Raw genomic sequence first — 19,231 nt, forward strand, 5'->3', positions numbered from 1 at the left:
ATCAGGCTGACATCACCTAAGTCTGTTGACCAATTTTTTACTAGACCCAGTTCTTTAGAACCATGATACAGGAAGTATCAAGACTAGCTATATTGCCATCATCTTGAACCAGTGTAACATCTCAGTCCCTGATTCAGCTTACTGAATCAGAATCTGTGTTTTAACCAGACCCTCAGGTGATTTGTATGCATATTAATATTTGAAAAGCACTACTCTAGCAAACAAGTCTGTGTCAGAGCTTTTGTGCTGCAAGCACTTCAGTGGGGTGTACAATCCCAAGGCAGCAGGAATGAGGGGTAAACGGAATAAGGCAAGGAAGAAGTGAAAGTAAATCTAACGTGGAGTGCACTGAGCTGACCACAGATTCATAAAATATAGCCAGGTTTCTTGGTCATGCAGAATGTCTCCGGAGAGGCTGTAAGGAACCACTGTGCCTCAGAACAGTCGTGGAGAGGAAGGGTAAGAAATGTATGTACAGCCAGAGCCTTTTTTGGTCTATTCAGGTTGAATCTAAATGTCACCTCCTCTTCCTGCTGCTGCAGTAGGCATAGTGGAAGCCGTGCTGAAATGTGGCCCTCACTCCTAGAGAGTCTGAGACAACCAGTGGTGTTAGGGCATGAGGTGGCCAGGTTTCTTCATTGAATAGCTGATGACTGGGAGCAGGAAAGGTAGGGTGAATCTGAGGAGGCACTTGAAGAGTCCAGTACAGCCTCAGCATCACTAAGGGTAGAACAAGGAGACATTATGTACCCCCTGGTGGGTAGTAATGGGAACTACATGATACTTAACTTCTAGGAAGGTCCAAAACCAAAACCAAAACAAACAAAAAACAAACCTATGGCCAGTCAAGCTTTTAGATGAGTGGGTCTCAAATTTGGCCACACATTAGGATGACCCGAGGAGCTTTTCAAAACCTAGATATCCAAGGACTGGGTATTAAATGATAGTAAGGATTATTGTTATTATTTATGTGAGACGAAGTGGCATGGTGGCAAAGTCAGCTGATTAATGAATTGATTTTAGTTTGAGGGAAGGACTATATTGGTGAGCCATATGATCTTGTCCAAAGCTCATTCAACATTCTTACCATGAATTTAGAGGATAGCTAAGAATGAAGTTTTATAATTTATACATTACATAAGTCTGTAAGAAATGACTAATGTTTTGTAAGAGAAAATGAAGATGTAAATAGATCTCAGTAGGCTGAACTAATTAATAGGCCAAAGCCTGGGTGGAATTAATAAGGATAACTGCACATTCTGCCCTTAGGTTCAGAAATAAGTTGCGGTACAAGTGTAGGATGGGGGACATCTTGGTCTAGTTGTTTATGTGAAAAGAGGGCAAAAAAAGATATTTCAGTAACTACAAGCTGAGTACAAGCTACCATTATTATGTGATGCAGAAACACAAAGGTCATCTTCGGATGAATTAATGTAAAGACACTATCCAGTTTAAGGGGGACGTACTGGTCAGTTCTCAGTGCTTGTTACATAATAATTCAGATGTTCATTAGCTATGAAGTTCTGGTTTTATGTGACTACACTTACAGACATTTACATGTTCCCACATACACATTTCTGTTTGGGTGTTGATTGTCACTGCGAGATGTACTCGTAGTAGCCTTCTCCTGTATCTTGAGAGATACAGTACTTAGAGTACTGACCACTGGATAGAATATTGGCCAATATTGCCAAGAAGTCTGATTTCCCCAGGTCTGTTTTTGTAGAGAATCCTGCATCCACACTTATTTAATGTGAAGATCCTCTTACCGTTGTTATACTTTCTGTCTCTGCACATCAGAAATCGATGGAAGATCTTTTTCCTTCAAATCCAGGACACTTCTTGTCTACTTCAGGATATTGTAGCCACACTTGTTTTGTTATGCAGGTGGTCTGGGACATTCTTCACAAAGTCTCTATATTGAAATCCGTCAGCCCTCAAGATCACGGTTGATAGCTCGTAACTTCCATGTTCACCTACATTATTGGGTTTTTCACACAAACCAGTTATTCACCTAAAAGGGCTCTGTTTTCTCCTTAAGATTGATCTGTTGTTGTAACATCGATTTCCACCTTACTTTGCAGTGGTTGTTGGTACTGCGTTTTAAGAGATAAGGTATTTTGGTGGACTAAAGCATTATGGAATTACTTTCTTAAATTTATGTAAGCTCATAATCATTAAATTAGTGATAAGATTATAAATTTTAATCAGATTTTTTAAAAAGTATTCATGCTTATTAAACTGTTTTTCTTGTCATTTTCAGAGAATCTGGGAAAAATTGCAAAGTCTATACCTTTAGTAAGGATGGCACCTTGTTTGCCTGGGGCAACGGAGAAAAGTTAGTGTTTATTTATATAACATATTTTATGTGTCATCAGTTTAAACATAACTGGCATTATTTGAATAACACATGTTTGGGTGTCATTAATAAAGTCCATCTTTTAATGTCATGATGTAGTTAGGTATTGTCTGAAATGCAGCTTCCATAGAACACCTCCAAAGTTGTTAGCTTCTGTTTATATGCCATGACTTGACTTATCTAGTTTCTTAGAATTAAAAAGTAATGTGTGGTAAGGGGCAATTAATTTAATGCTAGAGAAGCTGAAAGGTTTTTTTACATTGTGCTCTAAGTTATCAGTTAGGATTTCTTAAGTTCTGTGCTAACACTTAGAGAATAACTCTCTTTGCTTATTTACCTTAGATTTAGATACTTTATTATATCTTTGGTATTAAATTAGTAGCAACTGCTTGCTTATTACTGTGAGTTTTATTGTATATAAAAGTATTATTTAAATATTTTATAAATTATTCAAAAGTATGTCTAGGATAGTCTATATTACATAAGATAATCAGATCACAAAATTGGTTTTGCAAAAAAAATAAGTTATTTTGATTAAGTACTCATAATTGTATTAAGAAAGCCACTCATTTTTAATTTTTCTGTAGGCACTACAACATTTCAGGCAAAGAACCAGGAAAATGCCTGAATATTTTTAATTTGGTTTAAAGTTATTTTTGTTGTTTCTTATCAGATGTAATATGTTAGGTTTTTTAAAAGGGAAAAATGCATACATTAATACAAAAAGTACATTTTATTTAAAAAAAATTTTTTTTAACGTTTTATTTAATTTTGAGACAGGGAGAGACAGAGCATGAACAGGGGAGGGTCAGAGAGAGGGAAACACAGAATCTGAAACAGGCTCCAGGCTCTGAGCTGTCAGCACAGAGCCCGACGCGGGGCTCGAACTCACGGACCGCGAGATCATGACCTGAGCCGAAGTCGGTTGCTTAACTGACTGAGCCACCCAGGTGCCCCCAAAAAGTACATTTTAAATGTTGGTTTTTACACAGTGGTAATATAATCTGAAGTCTTTCAACTGTCAGGTCAGATTGGATTAAACACGTGATTTTTTTAAATTAATGCTAAAAAGATTGTGCTGAATTAGATGATTCACTTTTTATGACTGTAAGTACCTGTCAGAATTAGCTTTTGTAATTTTATGTTAATCAGTTTTTGACTTCTTTTTTTTAAGTTTTTGAATCCAATAAGCATACTACTACTCATAAAGTATTAGGAATATAATCGTATTGGGTCCACAATGTTAACAGTCTTAATCTCAGTCTCAAAGAACATACTCTCAAATTTTCTTATTTTTGGTGTAACTGATTGTGGGTATTTGACTTTTATTTTTTAAAATTTATCTTGTAATTTATACTATGAGTAATGAGCTCATAGAAATTCACTATTTAATGGGACATACCATACTTCTTGTCTATTATCTTTTTGAAGTATCCCTTATTTTGCTAGCTTAGAGTTTGTTGAATAAGCCTGTTTTTACCTTCACAGTTATTAATTATTTTTTATACTTTGTATCCTTATTTGGCTTTCTATTGGATTCAACTCTGAACCTTTTTTTGTTTTTTTAAGCTTGTTTATTTTGAGAGAGAAAGAAGAGATGGCATGAAAGCTGGGCGGAGGCAGAAAGAGAGAGAATGAGAATCCCAATGGGGCTCTGTGCTGATAGCGCCCCTGATCTTATGAACTGTGAGATCATGACCTGAGCCAAAATCGAGTCTGACAGTTAACCGACTGAGCCCCACCCAGGTGCCCCTGAACCCTTTGTTGTGCCCATTTGTTGTGTCCATCTTTTTAATAGATATTTTCTATACCTGGTTCTAGCATTTATTTCCTTAAACTGCTATGGCCACAACAACATACAATGTTCCTGAGGTCAAGAGAAACAGATGTAGTGTATTGATTGTGGCTTTGCTGAGGTCATAGTTAATTAATCAAAAACTATAACAGATTTTTCTTTAAATATGTGAGGTTTTTAGTTAAAATAAATACTCTTTATTTTTAACTAAGAATAACTCTTAAAGGCTATCAAAAACCAAAAAAAAGAAAGTTTCATGTAATTCTAAAATACGTAATTTACAGTAAGTTTTAAAGAATCTTGTATATTTGTGTGTGTGTGTGTGTGTGTGTGTGTGTGTGTGTGTGTGTGGTGTTTAAACAATATGCAGTAATCGTTCACTCTTAGCAATTTCTGCTTATCCTAAACCAGTGTCCCAAACTTGAATAGAACAAAGTAACTTTAAACAATTTTTTTTTTTTTTTTTTTTTTTTTTTAGCAATTTCTAAAATAAGATGGAATATATTTTTCCCCCCAGAGAGTACATAAGACAAGTCAGGCAAAACTGGTTTTAGAACTTGGGAAACTTTAGAACTTGGCTCTGGCATTTATCAGTCGTATGATCTTGGACAAATCATAAATCATTTACTTTTTCTAAGCTTCACTTTTAACATTTGTAAAATGGAGATGATAATACCTATTTTACAAATCTCTTGTGAGGATTAAATGAGAAAATGTACATAAAGTGGTCAGAGCAAAACATGGTTCATAGAAAGCATCCAAAAAATGGAAACTGCTTTTATTATACAATTGCTGTAATTTTCATCATTATCGTATTATGATGATTCATAGTTTTACCTTTATCTTTTGAAGATGGCTTCTGATATTTTGATAGACATCGAAAGCGTCCTTATTGATCTCACAACTGCTACAGCTTCCATTTAGTCAAATTGAAAAATATACTTTTGGCCTAGCACTTCTATTTTGCTTTAGTCTAATACACCTCAGCTTATATGTAGGTTAGCTCTGCGTCCACTTAAAGGCCTGTTGTTTTCTTTTCAGCTAAAAGTAGAATCATGTGTTATATCCTTCTGCTAATTCTGTATTCCCCAGTACCAGCCTTACATAGGGGCCTTTTGGCAAAACATACACTTGGTTTTTGTTGTTGTTTTTAAGGTGTTTATTGGATGTTTTCTAGAACTTACCTGAAAATTGATTTTTATGAAAACAACCACTTTACAGTGATCTGTATTTGAAAAGAGGTATGAATGTTTTGGATAGTGCTGGCTATTTTAAAACAGTGTTTCATTGCTGAAGTAATTTCTTTTGAAACCAGAATAAATATTATCAATGTCACTAACAAGGGACTACGGCACTCCTTCGACCTCCCAAAGGCAGTTTGCCTTGAGTTCTCGCCAAAAAACACTGTCCTGGCAACATGGCAGCCTTACACTAGTAAGTATTTTCCAATTGTAAGAATATTGACAAGATCAGTTCAATTCAGGGGAGAAAAAGAGACAGTTTACAACCTTTTAAGAAAGCAATTAATCTTTAGATAGTAAGTAGCGTTTGTGAAAATCTTTACTCAACAATGAATCTTGTATTCCCCCAATACAATGTACTTTAAGTAATTTCAAGGTACAGTAAGTTAGTGAAAAGGTTTATCGTGAGATAGAGGAAAAGAAAAAGCTCAAGGGGAATTTTAGAAAGTGAATCATCAGTGGTTACTTATGGAGAAGATCTCAAAAATTAAGAATAATAATGACCTTTAAATGGAAAACATTTTAAATAATCATTGTAAATCAAAGAGGAAGTTCAATAGACGCAACATGTAAGAAATGTGTAAGATATGACAAAGAATAGGAAGATGGTGTGCCATTTTTTTTTAACACATTTAACGATATGATGGTATGTTGTATGAACATTTTATACAGCTGCACTTCATAGATGAATAAGAAAACACTCGGGGTATAGGGGCTTTTAAAAAAATGTTTTAATAGTGTGGGCATTGTTGAGTTAAATATATGATAATAGTTCGTTGTTTGGTTATAAACCTTCTAGCTTGCTTCTTCCAAGAGGCAGACTTGAATGAATCTTTTTTTTCCAAGTAAATAAATGGGAAATTGAGACTCATGAATAGTTTGTGTAACTTTGTGTGTGTGTGAAATAGAGACACACGATTGATTTCATAATAAGATAATTTAATCCATTTAACATGTCACGCTTAATAAACAAATCTTTTAAGTGTTCTTAAAATCTATAGTAATCAACTCATTTCAGAAATGCTGAACTTTTGTCATGGCTTTAGGAATAGAGATTAAACCCAAAAGGGAAAGTTGATTTAAAGCAACTCTTTTACTTGATCTTTATAATCTTGTTCAAAGTTGTTTTAAGAATAAATTCTTTTTACTAACGTTAGGAGACAATTATTGCAAAGACATCTGTGTTTCTTTTAGCTTCTAAAGATGGCACAGCTGGGGTACCCAACCTACAACTTTACGATGTGAAAACTGGTACATGTTTGAAGTCTTTCATTCAGAAAAAAATGCAAAATTGGTAAATAAATGCTTTAAAATGCTAATTATTTACAAAATGTTCTAAATATCTTCATTGTATAATTGTTTCTCAGGTACTAGTTTAGAAAATAACTTGTTAGACTAAAATCTAGATCTTTAAAGATCTGGAATTTGTGGGAATGTAATAGAGTAAAAACTTGATCTTTCTTTTGTTTAATATTTGGATGAAAATGAACAATACCTTTCTTTTACAAATGCTTAACTAAAACTATTAGGAACTGACTTGACATCATATTTATAAGTATTTTTCTTAAATAGTAAGCGTATCACAAACTTTAACAGGTTAACATGTGAGGTTACACGTGTCTAAATTTTTTTCATATTCTTTCAACGTAGGTGTCCATCATGGTCAGAAGATGAAACTATCTGTGCCCGAAATGTTAACAATGAAGTTCACTTCTTTGAAAACAACAATTTTAGTATGGAAAGATTTGTGAAATCAATTTATCACTTACTATAAATGTATATACAGTTTTGTTGCCTTATATGGCATCATAGGGTTTTCCTAAATACCGTTAATATGTTAATAATTGCTGTTTTATTAATTCATTTGAATAACTCTTGTAAACCTAAATACTGAAGAAATTCTAACAAAGATTTGTTTTTATAATAAGTTTTTATTTAATAATTGCTATTAAGGCATTTGCATACCTCTTTCGGAGTTTAGTTACTATTGAAATTCTTTGATACAAATTTTTTAAATGTCTTATTGTGTGGAATTTCAAACATAAAAGTAGACACCTAGTCCCAGTAACTTTCAGCCCATTGCCAATCCTACCTCATCCACACATCTCTCCACCTAACATCTCTCTTACTGTGCTAAAGCAAATCCTAGGCATCATATAATTTTACCTGTACATCTCAGTATGTATCTCTGAAGACTAGGGCTTTTTAATTGTTTAATAGCCACAATACCATTATCACAGATATAAAGTATCTGGTCAGTGTTCAAATTTCTGATAATTGCAAATGTTTTAATTTTTTGTTATTGTTTTGTTTAAAGCTTATTTATTTATTTATTTATTTAGAGGGAGAGAGTGTGTGTGAGCAGGGGAGAGGTAGAGGAGAGGGAGAGAGAGAATCTTAGGTTTCTTTCTTTTTCTTTTTCTTTTTCTTTTTTAAGTTTATTTACTTATTTTTGAGAGAGAGAAAGAGATAATTCCAAGCAGGCGCTGCACTGTCAGTGCCGAGCCTGATGCAGGGCTCGAACTCATGAACTGTGAGCTCATGATCTGAGCTGAAATCAAGAGTCGGATGCTTAGCCAACAGAGCCACCCAGGCACCCCTCTTTTAAGTTTCTTTTAAGCTATAGGCTCCCTGTCCATCTCTTTTACCCCCACCTTGAGATTTTTTATTTAAGAAACAAGGTTACTTGTCATATATTTTCTCATAGTTGAATTTTGCTATTGTATCTTGTCCTATAGTTTAACATGTTCATCTGTCCCCTAAATAGCTATTTGCATCTAGAACTGGTCAGCTTCAGATTCTCTTTTTTGGGGAGATGAGGACAAGTCTGACTCACAAGCAGTGTTCAGTTCTTTTATCAAGAAGCACATAGTGTCTTCTTGTCTGTAATTTTGTAGGATTAGCTGATCTGTTATTTCATGACTGGTTGCACATTGGTGATTTTCCTCCTCCCTACCCTCTCATTTATAAGCTATACTACTTCTATAAAGAGAAATTCCCCCATCTACTATTTGATTACCTAGTGGCACCATTTATATAAGAAAGAGCACTGTGTTCTTATAATCAATCAGTGGGATTAGATGTATAATCTCATTACTTGCCCAAGGTCACCCAGCCACTAAATGACTGGGTAGAAATTAAAATGTAGGTCTGTGTTGTTCCCACTCCACATGAGTCTACTCATGAGACTACAATGAGCAGTATTACTATATCATTACATTAATCGTTTATAATACATGCAGAATTTATCATGTTCCTATTAGTTTCATTCTTCCAACACCATTTGCTTTTTGGTTTTTTTTAGACACAATTGCAAACAAATTGCATTTGCAAAAAATTAATGATTTTGTGTTATCACCTGGACCCCAACCATACAAGGTAATGTCTATGTCTTTGTTCATATGGAATTTTAGGAAATTAAACCTTTTCCTAGTGCTTAGTGACTATAAAAACATGTCCATCTTAGTTTATATGCCTCAGAAAATTAAGTGACGATGATATATGTGTATTTCAGGTGGCTGTCTATGTTCCAGGAAGTAAGGGTGCACCTTCATTTGTTAGATTATATCAGTACCCCAATTTTGATGGACCTCATGCAGCCTTAGCTAATAAAAGTTTCTTTAAAGCTGATAAAGTTACAATGCTATGGAATAAAAAAGGTATGATAAATACATTTTATCTCATTTATCAAGTATTCATTGAGGCTTATATTCCTATATGTATATAGAAAAAAAGAATATCAATGCTTATTTAATGAAAATTTACATGTGCTGTGTTACATTTAAAAATTTTTTTCTTATCAGCATCAGGTTAAATTGTGTTTTAAATCTAATGAAAGTTTTTTCCGTTCTAGCTACTGCTGTGTTAGTAATAGCTAGTACAGACGTTGACAAGACAGGGGCGTCCTACTACGGGGAACAAACGCTGCACTACATTGCAGTGAACGGAGAAAGCGCTGTCGTGCAGCTACGTGAGTATTCCCATAGTCTTCTTATGCTAAAACAATGGAAAAAATACTGGGCCATAAAGATGATTCAATCTAAATTCTTGTTCAAGTGATAAAACTCACATATTTTAATAACCTTTCAGGCAAAATTCCTCTTGATTAATAAACTTAAAGTCATCCCCAGACATACATTATTTTGACAGAATCCAATTAATTTAGTTATGCCAACACTTTAGTGGGGAACTTGCTGAGTGAGGTTAATTTCATTGCAGTAGCTCTTTGGGGACTTATTTAACTTATAATGACAGGGAGTTGGTCTTGTGAGTGTAGCACTCCTTCAGAACTGAGTGTGAGGAATGTCACCATTTTATCTTTTGTTTTGATGAGCTAAATTAACTGTAGAATAAGACAGTTTTAAAACTCTGGCAACTCCCTGGATTTTCATTTTGAATTGAACATGTAGGAGTAGGATAAACTTCCTTACAAAAAACTATCTATTCCCTCTGAAGTCAGAAAGGAAACAAGGGTGTCCTCTTTCCGCTATAATTTAACATCCTGAAAGACCTTGTCAGTGTAACATATCAAAAGAATAAATGTACACTTTTGAAGGAGGAAAAACAGAATCATCTCTGTATGTATAGATGAAGTCACAGTATAAATAGCCACTTAAAAAACATAATAGAAGGAAATGCATAACAACAAAAGGCAAGAAATCTATAGGACTAATAGGAAGAAAACTTTAAAACTTCTAAGGGACAAAATGTGACCTTTATAAGGAGAATTTTATAAAGATGTCATTTCTCCAAATTAACCTAAAAATTAAAATGCCGGTAGGTTTTTATAAACTAGGTAAACTGGTTCTAAAGTTGATTTTTTTCCAATCTTAAAAAAGTGAAAAAAGATTTTCTAACAAGGCAGAACTAATAAAGGAAAAGTGATTAATTTGAATATATAAAATACAGAGTTTTACATCGGAGGAAGAAAATTCCATAAAATAAGCCAAACAAAAGATTGGGGAAAATTTATTTAGATGGAAAAGGGATGAGTATGAGAAAGGTGAATTTTGTTGCTATAACAAATCAATAAAAGGCCAATAATTGGGGAGAAAAATAGGCATGGGACAGTAAAAAATAGTCCACAAAACCAGAAATAAGATTGTGTAAGTATATTAAAATGTGCTCAGTTTATAATAAAAGAACAGAAAGGAAGGCAAGACAATTTTTGTCTCAGCAGCTTGACAAAGATAAAAGTATGAAACTACACAGTGTGAGTGAGAATGAGGAGAAAATCTGTACTCTTACACACTGTTGAGGCTCCTGGCTAACTCAGGCAGAGGAGCATGTGACTCTTGTTCTTGGGGTTGTGAGTTCGAGCCCCACATTGGGTGTAGAGATTACTAAAAAAATAAGTAAATAAACTTCAAAAAAAACCTGTTGATAATATAAAATGGTACAGCTTCTCTGAAGGGCAGTCTGGTAGCACATTATCAACTAAATGTACGTACCTTTGAGCAGCCAGTTTCACTCCTATAGATGTGTTTGTGTACACTCACAGTTGAGAATATATAGGAATACAGTACCATTGGAAAAGAGTGAGGCAGATCTTAGTGTGCTTATATGGAAACATCTCCAAGATAGAATACTAACTGTAACAACAAAGAACTGTGTGTGTGTGTGTGTGTGTGTGTGTGTGTGTGTGTGTGTATGTGTGTGTGTGTGGTTAAGAGAGATGCTTAATTTCAACAAAACTATTCTGAAAGTATATACAGGGAATAGAGGGTTGCCTTTGTGTGGGGGAACTTATTGTGTGGTGTATCATTTTATATAATGTGTATTTTTATTCCTGTGTGCCCACATTACCTCTCCCAGTGAAAACTAGTTTGGTAATAATAATAATAACGTGTGTCTTTGCCAAAATGTTTAAACGAAATTTAGATTCCCTAGAGGTTCTTAAATAAATTTATGGTTATACATCAATATCCATAGTATATCATATAAAAATATTTTAATTGTAACGTATCTTGAAATTGTTGGATTTTTTTTTACTGTTTGACATGTTTATGAGTATTATACAATTGTAATTCACTAATAAATATTGTACTCATGTTATTCTTTATTGCTAATTTCGGTTTTATATTCTTTTTCTAGCAAAAAATGGCCCCATTTATGATGTCGTTTGGAATTCTAGTTCTACTGAGTTTTGTGCTGTTTATGGTTTTATGCCTGCCAAAGCGACAATTTTCAACTTGAAATGTGATCCTGTTTTTGACTTCGGAACTGGTCCTCGTAATGCAGCCTACTATAGCCCGCATGGACATATATTAGTACTAGCTGGGTTTGGAAATCTGAGGGGACAAATGGAAGTGTGGGATGTTAAAAACTACAAACTTATTTCTAAACCAGTGGCCTCTGATTCTACATATTTTGCTTGGTGCCCTGATGGTGAGCATATTTTAACAGCCACATGTGCTCCCAGGTTACGTGTCAATAATGGGTACAAGATTTGGCATTATACTGGCTCTGTCTTGCACAAGCATGATGTGCCATCAAATGCAGAATTATGGCAGGTTTCTTGGCAGCCATTTTTAGATGGAATATTTCCAGCAAAAACGATAACTTACCAAGCAGTTCCAAGTGACGTACCCGGTGAAGAACCTAAAGTTGCAACAGCTTATAGACCTCCAGCTTTAAGAAATAAACCAATCACCAATTCCAAACTAGTAAGTAAAGTTTTTTACTACTTTGGTAGGAAAAGGTTTTTTAGTGTGTGGAATTCTCAAGACCTTTTTCTCATGTATGTTCTTGTGTTACTTAGCACCTGATTAGAATATAAACTCTAGAAATCATGGAGGACCTACCACTGAAGATGGGGAACAGCTGACATTGTTAACAGAGTAGTCCATTTAAAACAGTTCACATTTCGACTTCAGCCAGGTCACGATCTCGCGGTGCGTGAGTTCGAGCCCCGCGTCGGGCTCTGGGCTGATGGCTCAGAGCCTGGAGCCTGTTTCCGATTCTGTGTCTCCCTCTCTCTCTGCCCCTCCCCGGTTCATGCTCTGTCTCTCTCTGTCCCAAAAATAAATAAACGTTGAAAAAAAAAATTAAAAAAAAAAAAAAAAAAAAAAAACAGTTCACATTTTACATTTGTGAGAAAGATAATGGAGTATGACATGCTGCCTTTGTAGACATCATGGGCTCAAATTCACATGCCTGTCAGGCTAGGCTGGTAATGTAAGGCTTTGGTGACTGGGAGAGAATGGGAGAAGGAAGAGATCATGCCCTCTTTAAAGGCCATAGCAAACGCACAGCAGTAGCTGATTGTTTCCGTAGGAGATTTAGGCCCAGTCTGCCAAAATGATTTTTCAAGACAAAACCAGTCTGGATGCTTATGTAAAATTGCTCGATTTTTAAAACACTGTTGGTCAAACAAAACATGTTTATTTTCCTTAGGCTGTCATTTCCCATCTATATTGTAAAGTTATGACGAGAGCATTGGTCACATTCTGATCTTTAGAATGTGAGCATTTCAGAGCTCAGGGGAAACATTTATTAGTGATCTGAGTCTCTGTGATGATGTTAAGAAATAAAGTTGTTCTATAAGAATGAACAACAATATTATTGGTGTTATAAAGGTGGCCATACAGTAGGTGTAAACTGGTTCAAGTAAATGAGGATATTCAGTCACTTAATTATTAGCCACTCAGGGAAGTCAACACTTGTTCAAAGGATAAATATTCCTATGCCTCCCTTGTACCACTCCTAACCCTCTCAAAAACAAAAACAGAGGAACCCTTCCTCCTCCACAAAATCTAGCAGTGGTCTGTAATGACTTCATTGAAATGTTTTGTTTAAACATTTCTGTTGTATCATTTACTAAAAACATAAAAACTTATGAACAAATTAAGCCCATTTATGATATTTGTATATAGATTAAAACAGAAAGGATATAGTAGACTTTGGATTGTCTTCCCTCTGTATTGAAATTTTCCTTACCTAAGATAAAAACAGAAGTGACCTCAACATATCTGGCTTTCTAAATATCTGTAAGCACAAGAGGGATAAATTCCGAATCACTGTATATTTTTATTCTCTGATCCATAAAACTCATTTGTTTTGATAGGGGGAGGAAGAGAAAGATATACTTTGAAAATAGTGATAAAACTTAGGAAGAACATTTAAAACCAAAATTGTTTTACCATTTAAGATTTCCACTAAATTTTTGCTTTTGTACATAACATGATGATTATGTGATTTTATCAAATGATTTTAAATGGAGGAACCACAGGCTAATGAGAATTTTTTGTTTGTATCAAATTCTAGAAATGAGCTAAATGGCCAAAAAAAAAAAAATATTGCTAAGAAATTAGTAGAAACAAAGACATTCTAGTAAATAACTTCACAAAGGAGGATGGTTATGTATCACAAGGGGAAAAAAATGATGAGATTCTCTCTCTGAAGAAAAAACTTTTTTATAAATAAAAACTCACCTATAAATTATACTTAAGTATTTCTTGGCTTCCAAAATCACCCTTCAGTGTTGTAATGTGTTCATTAAAACAGTCCCATTATAATTGACATAGATGAAAAAAATATATTAATACGGATGAAATTGTATACGATAGGCACAGTACTAAAGCCAGAAAAGCTCATGATCTGTAGTAGCTGTGTGGATATTTTTTTCTTTTTGTCTAAAACGAAAGCCTGTCGATGGCTACGTTATGTTCATAACGTAGAAGAGCCTTGTAACTTATCCTATGTGGATAAGAGCCTTGTGGAAAGCCTTGTAACTTATCCTTTCTTACATCATTTGTAATTGCTTTGTCATTTCCCTGCAGTTCTCATGAATAGAAACTTTTTTATCCAAAGCAAAGTACTATAGGAGAGCCCACTATTGAGAGAATTTTGATGTGTAAAACAAATGTTCGACAAATAAAGCCATGTCTCAACTAACATCGTATGCTGTGTAGATAAGAAAGTGAAAGAGACGTGCCATCAAATTTTGTTCTACAATTGTGGGTTCTCATATATTCAGTTGCTTCAGGTAGAACATGTATGCACACACAACTTTGATGTCCAGTTACAGTTCATGCAGTTAAGATGAAGTCACGGTATGATTTCTTATTTATTCCTCCGTCATCTTTTTTTTTTTTTTTTTTTTTTTTTTAAATTTTTTTTTCGACGTTTATTTATTTTTGGGACAGAGAGAGACAGAGCATGAACGGGGGAGGGGCAGAGAGAGAGGGAGACACAGAATCGGAAACAGGTTCCAGGCTCTGAGCCATCAGCCCAGAGCCCGACGCGGGGCTCGAACTCACGGACCGCGAGATCGTGACCTGGCTGAAGTCGGACGCTTAACCGACTGCGCCACCCAGGCGCCCCGATTCCTCCGTCGTCTTAAATGTTTGACCCTGCCCATTTCCTTATAGCACTTTTAAGTACAACATGGACCTGAGAGCTAGTCCTTAAGAACCTTCATGGAGATCTGGTTCTTTTGATGTGCTGAGAATAAGAGTCCAAGAGACAGTTACCACTAAGATAACGGCAGTTTAGAGGGAAATCACTGAGTAGATGAACCTGATAAGAAGTTGTAGTACTGTCATGTATCCTGTATGTTGCCTGAAGCAGCTCCGGAGATAACGTAAACCTGTATGTGTGTATTCTTTTATTGAAATTAACTGACATGTGAAATAGTAAGATATTTAAAGTGTCTGTCATGGTGATTTGTTAGATGTATTCACTGTGAAAGGATTTCTCCCATCTAGTTAATTAATGAATCTCTCACCTCACTGTGGGGTGTGTGTGTGTGTGGTGAGAACATTTGAGTTTCCACAAATTTCAATTATCAACCATAGTCACTGTGTTTTATATTAGAACCTCCTTGATCCACTCCTTAATTCACCCTCTTTCTGTTGTAGAATATAGTTGATGGATGGTTATATAAATATCTCATGATGGAAATGATGATGTGTTTTTATTGTATAGTGTGACAGGTCATTGAGTTTTTTGTATGCCTCTTCATTATGTTAATACTGGATTTATAAGTATGCGGTTAGTCACCCCTCTTGTTTTGTTTTCTTCTAGTCTGTTTTAGTTTTTCAATTTGCTTTTATTTTTAATCTTCTAATCTCTGATTTTGCATATAAAGATCTAGCAAGTAATTCTTTGTGCAGAGAAAACAAATGAGGCAACTAGGTTTCTGTTGGCAGCAGTCCGATCCAAAAAGACTCCGGAAGGAGCTACCGTTAGTATCTACTTTCAGAAGAATCATGTGTCATAGTGGTACTAAGAAAAGTTCCATTGTTGAAGCCAAACTGAAGTGAATTTTGCCAGATCTTGTATAAATGAAAGACACCATATATCAGTTAATAGGAAGATCCTTATTAAATCCATCCTGACAGTTGGAGTGTGCCTGTTACTAATAAGAATTTTGAAATATTCCTTGCCAGTGATTATAAAACAAATTTAATAAGTTTATTCCACACTAGCAAAATTATATGATTTGTGATACCTGTTTTTAAAAACATGGACTGCATTTCACAGTCATTTATTTTACATTTTCCACAGCATGAGGAGGAACCACCTCAGAATATGAAACCACAAGCAGGAAATGATAAGCCATTATCAAAAACAGCCCTGAAAAATCAAAGGAAGCATGAGGCTAAGAAAGCTGCAAAACAGGTATTTGGGGCACTAATCTTTTCAAAACAAAACAAACAAAACCAGTTAAATTAGCTTAGTTTAAGCCTCAAAGTTTAAAGATTCTAGTCCTCAAGACTTGACTATTCGTTATAAAATGTAGTTGGAGTTAGATATAAATAGCCAGAATGTCTTTCTTTTTGTGTTTGCCTGTGAATTTCTGAATAGTTCCATAAAATAAAATGAGGAAGCGAGGAAACGACCTGATCTTAAAACCTGAAACCCTGATAGGATTGTGTAGTAATGTTACTCGTTGTAGACCCTTTTGGTGGAGCCTGTGTGAAGTGGTGCAGTTTGCTCCCTGAAAGCATACGTTTGTTAAGAGAGATCAGAAATGACACGATTCTAAAGCCACTTTGTCTCTCAGTATTACATTACTATAGGAAATTATTCAGCTGGGAATCTCAACACCAGAAGTACCCAAAACGGTAGATTGTTATATGATTTTATAGTTGAAAAAACACAGCAGTGTAATAATTGACAGATTATGATTGTGTCTTATAGTGATGGTGAGATCAGCTAAGCTAGGAGTATCTGTTCGTGAAGTCATGGCGATCATAGTTTTGTCAGCTCTAGGTTGCTTATGTGTTTTGACAGGCAATTACTATTTTAAGGTATAGAATTGCATTATGCAGCCATAGTCTGCTAAAATCTGAGCTTCAAAAAAAATCAGTGTGCTCTTCTGTAGTTAATATACTTCATCTCCAGAAATATCTTTTTTTTTTAAATATAACTTTTTATTTAAGTGTATTTATTTTGAGAGAGAGAGAGAAAGAGGGACCGAGTGTGCATGCTCATGAGCATGGGAGTGGGGCAGGGGGCAGGGAGGAGCCAAGAAAAAGGGAGAGAGAAAATTCCAGGTAGGCTCTGCACTAACAGTGCTCAACATGGGTCTCAAATTATTATGCTACTTTAAATTTTAGATCTAGCAAAGTAGTCTCTATGACAATTACATAGTAAAAACCTTCTGGGTGTCTTCCTTATACTGTGATTTTTTTTTTTAAGCTGCATTGTATCTTTCTGTTATGGGACAATGTGGCATATTTCATGAGACCTTCAATTCAGATCAATGACATAAAATGTAGTATAAAAGATAAAATCACATTTTGGCTTTAGCATTTTATATATCAAGGCTCTGTTGGTTGACGTACTTTAATGTTTTGATTTTAGAAAAATTGATTTTTTGAAAATATTTCCTGCAGGAAGCAAGGAATGAAAAGAGTCCCGATTTGGCACCTACTCCTACCCCACAGAGCACACCACGAAATACTATCTCGCAGTCAACCTCTGGAGACCCTGAAGTAGACAAAAAAATCAAGAACCTAAAGAAAGTAAGAGACTTAAGTAAAAAGCAGATGTGTTTATTAAAAGACATACATAAGAAATATATAAAGATAGGCATCTAAGAAGTTAGAAGCAGCTCTGATTATTGCTTTCTCACTATGAAATACTATAATTTAGGAATGGCACTGGTTTTAGTTCTATTCATAAATGTCTAAAGGCTGTAAGTCTTTTTATTATTGATTTTTGGAACAGTAAAAAAAAAAAGGTCCATTTGTACAGAAATATGCTGAACTGTTTTATACTCAGTATTTCATTAGACATTTACGAGATCAGTGGGAACAGCTGTTTATCCCAGTTTTAAAGGTGAAGAAACGGAGACAAAAAGAAGTTTATTAATTTGCCAAATTGCAGCCAGTTTGTGGTGATGGCCCTGGTATAAAATCGGGTTTCTGGAGCCTGCCCAGGCTGCATTATGAAGGGTCTTTTAAAGCCACAGCCATTGTCTAGGTACAGTGGAGTGCTAGAGAAAACAGTGAAGTTAGTGATATATTTACCTACGAATACATGTATGTGTATACATACACGTACATATATAATACCATTACTTGAAAACTTGAAAATTTGCCAAATGCCGTGTTCTTAACATGTTTAGTTTTACATCTAAGTTTAAAAAAAGAGTTTACCTTAGCATTTTACCAAACTATCCTTGATCCAAAGGTGAGATAATTGATTCTCCTTACTCAGTTTTCCCATGTATGTGATTGAGGTGATACTAAAAAAATTTGCATTCTGAAGTTACTTATTCTTCCTTCCTCTTGACTCATAATATATTTGATGTTTGCAGAAACTGAAAGCAATCGAACAACTGAAAGAACAAGCCGCAGCTGGAAAACAGCTAGAAAAAAATCAGGTCATTTTTACGTGTTTCATTCGCACGTGTAGTCACTACCACTCTTCCCTTTTTATTATACACAATCATTTAATCAAGTAAGAGCACATGAGTTTAAAAACTTCTTTTGAAAACCATATATTTTGTAAAACCCTTTTATACTTAAACGGAGAAGCACAGGGGAAGACCGGATGTAGACCATGGTAAATGAGAGAATCGTGATTTCTAAGAGGCATAGTAAGGCCATTGCTGCTGAAAATAAAGGCCATGTATTACAGTAGATAAACACAAGATTCTCTTCCTTCCTATATCTCAGGTTGCACTGCCCTGTTTTTATTCCTTTCTCGCCTTCTGAGGGATGCCGAAGTATAGAATGAAAATTTATTGGACCCTCAGAGTTGCAGTAAGGTGGCATTTGTGCTTTGCCCCCTTGATTTATACCACACAACAAATTAAAGCTTGTTACTCTGTATTTTTAAATCTGTATTTACCAGTGGGTCTGTTAAAATGTCAGAAATAACACCTTTTACAAATTTTTTCTGCTTTGTTGTTTTGGGTAAAGATCCAATAATTACTTTATTTCATTTCCTATTTAATAACTTTGTTGTTTGAAACTTTTCTAGTTGGAGAAGATTCAGAAAGAGAAAGCCCTTCTCCAGGAGCTGGAAGATTTGGAATTGGGTATTTAAACATTCACAGAAAGCCAATTGTTACCAGAAATCAGTGCAAACACATTTTCTGATAAACCCATTGGTGTACATGAAATACCCATGTACCCACATTTAATGTTCATCTATAATTTTAACCATTTATCCAAGATTCTGCATATGTATAAAATTATTTAATAATGTCTATTAAATTGATTTTTACATCCTGCATCCTATGCCATGTCAACACATGATGTAGAAAAGAAATACATGAATTTCTTTAGTAAGCCTGACAGATTGAAAGACGATGTCATTGCTTTTTTTAGTAGAGGATAGTATTTACCATATATGTGAATAAAAACAATTTAAATTTAA

At 34.7% G+C, this 19,231-nt stretch overlaps 1 protein-coding gene across 2 annotated transcripts in view; it reads left to right on the forward strand.

The window, feature by feature from the left end:
• The window catches only part of EIF2A (eukaryotic translation initiation factor 2A), a 31,095-nt gene extending 11,864 nt beyond the window's left edge, over positions 1–19,231 (forward strand). The window contains exons 3-14 of one of the 2 annotated variants that reach the window (XM_047874910.1): positions 2,264–2,342; positions 5,470–5,588; positions 6,590–6,689; positions 7,046–7,128; positions 8,700–8,773; positions 8,910–9,054; positions 9,249–9,365; positions 11,489–12,060; positions 15,905–16,018; positions 17,239–17,367; positions 18,165–18,230; positions 18,833–19,231. In XM_047874910.1, coding sequence (XP_047730866.1) covers positions 6,679–6,689; positions 7,046–7,128; positions 8,700–8,773; positions 8,910–9,054; positions 9,249–9,365; positions 11,489–12,060; positions 15,905–16,018; positions 17,239–17,367; positions 18,165–18,230; positions 18,833–18,898 — 1,377 coding nt within the window. In that variant the 5' untranslated portion in view covers positions 2,264–2,342; positions 5,470–5,588; positions 6,590–6,678 and the 3' untranslated portion in view covers positions 18,899–19,231. The remainder of the gene's footprint in view (positions 1–2,263; positions 2,343–5,469; positions 5,589–6,589; positions 6,690–7,045; positions 7,129–8,699; positions 8,774–8,909; positions 9,055–9,248; positions 9,366–11,488; positions 12,061–15,904; positions 16,019–17,238; positions 17,368–18,164; positions 18,231–18,832) is intronic. The other variant, XM_047874909.1, reaches the window with a different exon arrangement.

Source organism: Prionailurus viverrinus, chromosome C2 (genome assembly GCF_022837055.1).
Source record: "Prionailurus viverrinus isolate Anna chromosome C2, UM_Priviv_1.0, whole genome shotgun sequence".
Taxonomy (NCBI): Eukaryota; Metazoa; Chordata; class Mammalia; order Carnivora; family Felidae; genus Prionailurus; species Prionailurus viverrinus.